Raw genomic sequence first — 8,914 nt, 5'->3', positions numbered from 1 at the left:
GGACTTCCAACACATACAACCTTATACAAAGGCACAAATATTGTTTTGACCTGATTGAATATTTGAAAATCAATTTAAATATATCATGATAAAATGAGAAAAATGTAATTTTTCCAATGAAAAAAAAAACCTTTAACCCTTACGCTTGTCAAATAATGTACTTTACAACATGCAATTATCTATTTATATTTAAAATAGAGAAAATATATAGACAACTATCGTAAACATTACTACAAAAATGTAAATAAACTCATAAACATACAAACCTTATACAAAGGCACAACTTCTATCTTGACCTGCTTGAATATTTGAAAACAAAATTAATATATCATGATAAAATGAGAAAAATCTAATGTTTCAATGGAAAAAAAAAAACTTAAGCATAATGCTTGTCAAATAATGTACTTTACAACCTGTAATTATCTATTTATATTTAAAATAGAGAAAATATATAAGAAGGTATTATAAAATTACCACAAACATTTAAATAAACTCATAAATATACAATCCTTATACAAAAATCCAAATAGTATTTTGACTTGCTTGAATATTTGAAAAAAATAATATAAATATCACAATAAAATAAAAAGTCTAATTTTTCCAGTAAAAAAAGGTATAATTATTGATTTGGTCCCCTAATTTTTTGAATTTATTCAATTTGGTCCCTTATTTTTTGGAATATTTAATTTGGTATCCTTATTTTTTAAAGTGATTTAGTTTAGTACCTTCCGTTATATTTCAGTTAATGCCAATTGTATACTGGTGAGCTGTTATTGTGCAGCAAATTAAACAACTAATCTTAATACTACACTAAATACACATTTGCTCAAGGAAACATCGACATAAAGACTAAAATGATGATGTTAACTACACCTAACAAATAAACCAACCCAATTAACAACTTCACTCACATTTCAATTGCATAGTGACAACTATACAAACGACATGAACTGGAATATAACGAAAGGATTAAATTGATCCACTTTAAAAAAATAAGGATACTAAATTGAACCTTTCAAAAACTCGAAGACCAAATTGAACCAACTTAAAAAATTTGGGACCAAATCAATGATTAAAAAAAAAAAACAACTTAACCCTTAGGCTTGTTACTTTAGAACCTATAATTATCTATTTGTTTTCAATAATAGTAGACAATAATGATTTTGGAAATTCACATTAAGTATTTTGAGACATATATCTAACTTTTTTTTTTAAAGATAATTAGAGCTCAAAGGAAAGAATAGGCAACCAAGTGTGAAAAAATAAAAATAAACAACTACGAAACATAAAACAATAAAAAGAATAAATGAAACAACTACAAAAATATAACCAGATGTCAAAATATTATATGAAATAAATTTATATTTTCTCTCAAATAGTAGATTAATATATTTAAGTTTAATTATTCTAGTCAACCCTTCACAATTAACAAAAAGCAACATTAACAGAGACACACACCACTCTTTCCTGTTGCTGTTTTTCAAATTTCAAATGTAATAAATGTAATAAATTTAATAAATTTAATATATATTAATTTTGAAATTTTATATAGATTTGCTTTTTAATCAATGCTGGAATAAGAAAACTGAGTGGAAGACATTTTGAAAGTGGCTGCCTTGCAATGACTGAATCCACCATCCAGAATCTTTTCTCCAAGACGGTTCTTCACGCGTAGGGTTCTTCTGTCTGGCGCCAAGAAACTTCCTTTTCCTTAACACCAACTCTCTCAATACATTCCTTCTTTTTACTATAAGTCTTTGCTTTTGCTCATCTTTTTACCATTTATGACACACTTTCTGCACACGGGAAAAATAAGAAGTTGTCGCAATCAGCAACATTTCATGGTCAACAACGCCAAAAGCCGTCCTTTTTGAGCTTGGATCCTGCAAGAAGCAAATATCCTTTTCTTGAATCTTTATTTGGAGCTCCAGTTTGTGTTTTCACTTGGAGGGTGATTTTGATGCTTCGACACCTACCCATGATTTTGTTTTTGTTTGGAGTTGTTTTCTGATTGATGCATGTGGTGGGGTTTGGCTGGACTTGATCTGAATCGATAAAAGTTTGAAGCTTTGGAGAGGGGCAAGTATTTTTGGGGTTAGCTTTTGTTCTTTTTGTTTGATCTTGAAGTTTTGTCTTTTTGCTGCAACTCTTGGTTGGTCTTGGGGGATTCACCTTTGTAAGGTACCGAGTGGGGTTCTGTTGAAGAATTGAAGTGGTTTGGAGGTGGATTATGAAAAGAAGGTTCTTTTTTTTTTTCTTGGGGGTGTTTGTCGGTGATGAAGCGATTGGAGGGGGATTTTGTCCTTTGGTGATATGAAAAGCATATCAAACACTTGAATGGGAATTCAAAAACATATGGTTAACGTAAAGGCTAGCTTAGGTGTTCTTTTAGTTCTTCTTCTTGTAGCAGCAGTCAGTCCTTTGGAGAAGAAGGAAACAGAAGATGATTTTGTTAGAAAGTTACTTGATCCAGCATACGGGTTGTTCGATGAACACACGGTAAGGCTCCCTGTGTTCGGATTTTGTAGGTTTCTTTTACATATTTAGTTTGATTTTTTTGTTCAAATAACGCAAATCCAATTGGTGATCAACTGATCATGGTATTTGAGCTCAGAAATTTTGGTTTCTTACCTTGAGTCAGGTGTTTGCCTTTTGTTTAAGGGTTGGTGTGAATGCTTTGTTTCACTTTCTCATTCTTATCTGATTCTCTTTTTACATTTCTTTCATTTGGCAATCCCAATCCCAATACCAATAATGCTGTAAGCTGTTAAGCCCAGATATGTTATAGCTTTTTGTGCTTTTGCGGCATAATTCTTTGCTCCTAAGAAAATGGTAGTCTCTGGTTAATATGGAATATATTTTGGCTTCTCATAGAGGTAGCTAACATGGTTACCTAAATCCTTGATTCCCTCAAGGTTTGGTCAAAATTGGTCTTAGTCCTTATACTTTAAGTTGTTGATATTGGTCCTTGCTTATTTATAATTGGAATCATCATTTTGGGACTATCGTAAATTTTGACAGAAAATGAAGGGACCTAAATCACATTTTTTTCTTATGATGTTCTGAATGATATTTGGGCCTAGAGCCAGAAGAGGTTGTTCCATCCTTAACCAGAGATCTTTAGTTTTAGTATGTTGTGTGATTGCCATAGTATATAAATACTAATTTTGAGAGATAATCATCTGCTAAATACTCTTTTTGCGTGTGCTGTGTTTACATGAGAAACACAGAAACTTGATCAAGAACAATTATAGAATGTATAAATGCATCTATGCTTCTATCTCAGCCAGCTTGCTCTGAAATTCTATTCCCTTCACGTGATTGCTTCAGCATTCCTTCCGAGTTATGTTTCAAATTTTTGTTTTGTAATTGTTACTAATCGTCATCTGACTCTGTATTATAGGGACTTCATTTATTTATTAGATTTGGGAACATAGAACTCTAAAAGTTGTTTTCAAGATTGCTAAGTTTAAATGGATAGACTCTAAAAGATGTTAACTTTCACGATTGCAGGCAAAAGTCTTATGGAAATATTGCAGGGAAGATTTATTTCATTTAGTGAAAGATGTTGGGAATCATGATTTGTGTCTTTCAAGGGAATTATCTGGAGGCACCAATATAATCAGCTCAGAGATTCAACCTTTAGCACGAGAAGAGACCAAAAATTTTATCAATGCTTACTGTTCTGAATTCAAGGAGGACATTCTTCACTGTTTGAGAAAAGATAATCCCGCATTACCTGTTTCAGGAAAAGAAGATGATTCCAATATTTGGCATGTCGCTTATATGGGACCACCTTTTTCCAGATCCAGTGCTCCCACAAGAAATTTTGGTCGTATTTTGCTTCAGCGCATATCAGACCCACCTAGTCCAGGCCCTGCACCTAGTTTAACACCATTTCCTGAACCCAGTTCAGCACCATCTTCTGAACCCAGTCCAGCACCATCATCTGATCCCAGTCCAGTACCATCACCTCATTCTCCAGTACATCATCTTCCTGGACCACTGCAACCTTCTTCTGCACCATCTTTTTTTCCAAAATTGACACCACCAGCAGCTTCAGATATTTCTGCTCCTCCATCTTCGGAAACTGACAAACAGGAAGATAGTCACAGTAATAAGAAAACAGTTGTTCTTGCGGTAGTTATAACTGCAGTAGTGACATTTATAGCTGCATCACTGCTCTTTTTATGCTGGAGACGGCATCGTAGGACTGGCCATGTTAGACTAAATGATGATAGGCCTCTTCTCAGCTTGAGCATGAGTGACTACTCTGTTGGTATGTATCATGTTACCATTCCTTTGTACCTTGTTATAATATGTTGTACTAGTCTTGACAAAGTGGACTTATCCTACAGGTCCTTCCAGTTTCTCTTTTGGGAATTCGATGAAAGTGCAGAAACCTGGGTTTCAGTCATCTAATAATAGCTTAGTAGACAATAAGTACACAGTGCAAGAAAGTCAATCAATAGGAGCTCATAATGCTGCTACAGGGTCACCATTTGAACTGAAACCTCCTCCCGGGAGGATGGGAATCATTCCTTCTGGAATGCCTCCCCTAAAACCTCCTCCAGGAAGATTAAACCCTCTTCCTCCTGAGCCACCTTCATTTAGGCCTTCGGATGCTGCTGCTCCTCCAGCATCTACCACTACTGTTGCTGTTATTAGTAGTATTCCACCACCTCAACCACCAATGGGTGCCAAACCTAGCCCACCTCTACCACCACCTCCAGCACTAGCTGGTTCCAGACCAGGTCCTCCTCCACCACCTCCAGCACTAGCTGTTTCCAGACCTGGTCCTCCTCCTCCACCACCCCCGGCACCAGCCGGTATCAAACCTGGTCCTCCTCCTCCACCACCCCCGGCACCAGGTGGTGCCAAACCTGGTCCTCGGCCACCACCACCACCTCCTGTGAATGGTGTAGCTCCTCCTCGACCTCCTCCATTTGGCTCAAAGGTGCCCAGGCCTTTGGCTAGTGGATCAAAGGCTAACGTTGCAAGTGAAGCTGATGCTCCCAAAGCCAAGCTAAAGCCTTTCTTCTGGGATAAGGTTCAAGCAAACCCAGATCAATCAATGGTTTGGAATCAAATCAAATCAGGATCATTCCAGTAAGGAATAAATACCAAGTCTCTTTTGTTTATCAAAGATAATTTATCATGAATGTGCTCAGATGACAGAAATTTTACAGGTTTAATGAAGAAATGATAGAGACGCTTTTTGGCTATAATACTGTGGATAAGAACAATGGTCAAAGACAGAAAGAGTCTTCCTCTCAAGACCCTTCACCTCAGTTTGTCCATATCATTGACAAAAAGAAAGCGCAAAATTTATTGATTCTGTTGCGAGCATTGAATGTGACAATGGAAGAAGTTCGTGATGCACTTTGTGAAGGTGCTTTCTTGCTCCTTCAATTTTCCTCTAAACTTGCTTATAACTGTAATAGTAATATTGATTCTTCTTGTGAAACGCATTATCTAGGTCATACATATTTGTGCACCCATAGTTGTCCTAAAATGTAGAAGACTTGAAGTATTTTATGGACTCTTTCAAACTACCACCATGTCCTTACTGTTGAGGAGGATAGATTGTTTTATTGTTGATAGGTTTGAATATTGTTCTAAAATTATTTGATTATCATAATGTTGAGTACTAGGGAAGATAGATTGTGGTAGTCCTGCCGATGCTTGATACTATATTTTACTGATCAAATGGATTAGTGCCTTTGAACCTTGTGTCATAAATCATGATGAAATTTATTGTTGAAGCACAGATACTCTAATCTGTGTCATGTATCCAATACATATCCAACATCTAATACTCTAGGATGCTTTATAGGTACTTATTGATGAAGTATACATTCTTTTAAAGAACTAATATTTTTATGAAGACAATAATTTATAATTTTGTTTTGACAGTGTATACGAATTTTTATTTTAATTTGGATCCACACAATTGCAATTATATATGTATTTTGTTTTAAGAAATTTTTATACCTTTTTAAATGCGTATATGTCACATATTGTATATTGTTATTTTCAAAATAAATGTATTGCCATATTGGATATGTATTGTATACGATACACATATTGTATTTGTGTATCATATAGATATAGAATTCTGAGAGAAAAGTTGTTTAGTTGGACTGTTCTGCACTTGTATGAAAGACTTTGCAAATTCATTTTGGCTGAACAGGACATGAGCTACCCCCAGAATTCCTTCAAACTTTGCTAAAGATGGCACCAACATCAGATGAAGAACTTAAGCTCAGACTTTTTGATGGTGATCTATCTCAACTTAGCCCTGCTGACAGTTTCCTCAAAACCCTGGTTGACATTCCATTTGCATTCAAAAGAATGGAAGCTCTGCTTTTCATGGGCTCATTTAAAGAGGAGCTTGGAACTACTATGGAGTCTTTTTCCATTTTGGAGGTATACTTCATACATGTAGTTGCTTTGCTTATGCTCTTTCCATCTCATGAATCATGGTGATTTAAACTTTTAGTTGAACTGATTCCAACTAAGATTTTAGAATTACCTGAGTATGTGCTATACTTGGCTGAGTATGTTGTTTGTTGCATAAGTAATGCCAAATTATTTAAATGTGAAGTTTTAAAAATGCTACCGAACACTGCCTGGTTAGTTTAGTTTTATGCTATGTTAATTAAATTTAAACCATTTATACACAGAATAAAAACACGTGAATGTTATGTAATTGAAATCCTATATTCGTTTTGGAATCCCTGCTCATATTTGTTTACTTTATTTTCTTCCTGCTACCTTGGAGAAATAATCTTATTCTTCTTGCAATTGTGTCAGGTTGCTTGTAAGGAACTAAGAAGTAGCCGGCTGTTTCTGAAGCTTCTTGAAGCTGTTCTGAAAACTGGCAACCGAATGAATGATGGAACTTTCCGTGGTGGTGCTCAAGCGTTTAAACTTGATACACTTCTGAAACTATCCGATGTAAAAGGAACAGATGGGAAAACTACTCTCTTACACTTTGTTGTTCTAGAGATTATCCGTTCTGAGGGCATAAAAGCTGTCAGAAAGTCCAAAGATAGCCAGAGTTTATCTAGTATTAAATCAGATGACCTTCAGGATAATATTCAAGAAACAGAAGATCACTACCATGAAATTGGCCTTCAGGTGGTTTCACACTTGAGCAGTGAACTTGAGAATGTAAAGAAAGCAGCAGTTATAGATGCTGACAGCTTAACAGGAACCACTGTCAAACTCGGCGAAGGTCTCGTAAACACAAGGGACTTGATAAACAAAAACATGAAGAATGTGGAGGAAGATAGGGGGTTTTGTGAGACGGTGAAAAGTTTTGTGCAGAATGCTGAGGCTGATGTTAAGAAACTGCTGGAAGAGGAGAAAAAGATCATGGCTTTGGTGAAGAACACTGGTGATTACTTTCATGGGAATGCTGGGAAGAATGAAGGCTTAAGGCTGTTCATAGTAGTACGAGACTTCTTACTAATGCTGGATAAAATATGCAAGGAGTTGATAGACACACAGAAGAAGCTAACAAAAACAGTAAAACAAGTAAAACAAGAACCGTCTTCCTCCGAAGCACGTCCACCACCTGATCTTCGACAGCGGCTCTTTCCAGCAATTGCTGAAAGGAGGATGATTGACAGTAGTTCAGATGATGAGAGTCCATAGATTCAAGTTGAAAGTGGTATTGAAACTGTTCCCTTACTAACAAATATCCTTGTATAGCTTAGCATAATTGAAGACTTGCATATTGTTTGGCATGGCTTTTCTAGATGTTAAAATCTATTTTAATGCTAAAAGCTATTTTGATGTTAAGAGATTTAATTACAAGTTAAACTTGCTTGATAGTTTGTCAACTTGTAAATTGAAAAGTGTTAGGTGATTATCATTTTGCATTGACTCTAGTATAGGTGAGGAAGAAGAAAAACACAAAATTAGTTCATTTTGCTGCTTTTAAAATGTCTTTGGAAGGAATGAAAAATATTTGTTCTGTCAGTATAATTGTTTTTTTGTGCTATCATTCAATCAAAAACTATTATTTATAATAAGTTTGTATACTTTAGAGGAGTGCTAAAAACACACTCTTTCTAACACACCTCCCATAAGTAAAAAAATCATTGAAAACTACAAAATCATGAAAGAGAATCATGAAGTAGGATGTGGAACCCACAAATTTGTTTATTTAACTTTTCTCTTATTTTAATAATAATTAACATTTAAGATGATGTAAAAAATTATTTCTTATTGGTTGACAATGTAAAAATTTTACATTTACAATATATGTTCATTAAATTCTCAAATACTATCCAAATCTATTATGTTATTGATCTTAATTTGAACTGATGGTTCTTTTGGCATACTTTTGCAGAGGGATTGGTAGCATGTGTTTTTTTTTCATGAATGATGGAAGTGGCATATATTTTTCACTCCTCAAACTAAATGTACAGACCTGGCTGGAGCTGTTATCAAGCAATTCAATTGCTTTCTATCACCATTGATGTGCCCCCATTGGGAATTAGCTTCATAGTTTGAGATAGCCACTTCTGGAACTAAAGTTTGTGTAGGATCTTGATTTTTTCTCTTCATGATTCTTTATTGAATTTTGTATGTTAGTGCATTTATTTATTGAAAGGGCAAGCAGAATGTAGCATATTACTTTTCTTTAAGGAACTTCGAATTGCCTTATTTTTTAACTATTGATTTAACAAGATTGCATGATAATGAAAAAGCAACCCATGTAGTAATCATTATTGATTTGTAAGCTGAGAATGATATTAGTAGATTGTTAGGAATTTAACGAGTTCAAGTTCTATTCGCAAGTTTAATATAAAGTATAAATAAGGAAGAAAATTTTTTATATGAATTTTCATTGGTGTTGAACTTTTCGTGGGAATTTTCCTTGAAAAACAATTCATCAGTT

General features: G+C 34.6%; 1 protein-coding gene across 1 annotated transcript; it reads left to right on the top strand.

Annotated features, from left to right (window-relative positions):
* Positions 1-1,587: 1,587 nt before the first annotated feature.
* Positions 1,588-8,660, top strand: LOC114170708 (uncharacterized). Its single transcript, XM_028056247.2, has 7 exons — positions 1,588-2,499; positions 3,514-4,279; positions 4,359-5,109; positions 5,190-5,392; positions 6,194-6,429; positions 6,817-7,678; positions 8,363-8,660. The coding sequence occupies exons 1-6, from the start codon at positions 2,338-2,340 to the stop codon at positions 7,660-7,662; spliced, it is 2,964 nt and encodes a 987-aa protein (XP_027912048.2). The 5' UTR covers positions 1,588-2,337; the 3' UTR covers positions 7,663-7,678; positions 8,363-8,660.
* Positions 8,661-8,914: the final 254 nt, after the last annotated feature.

The sequence above is a fragment of the Vigna unguiculata genome, chromosome 11 (genome assembly GCF_037176805.1).
Source record: "Vigna unguiculata cultivar grain cowpea cultivar isolate G323 ecotype 2 chromosome 11, ASM3717680v1, whole genome shotgun sequence".
Taxonomy (NCBI): domain Eukaryota; kingdom Viridiplantae; phylum Streptophyta; class Magnoliopsida; order Fabales; family Fabaceae; genus Vigna; species Vigna unguiculata.
This window is presented reverse-complemented; position numbering and strand designations above follow the sequence as displayed.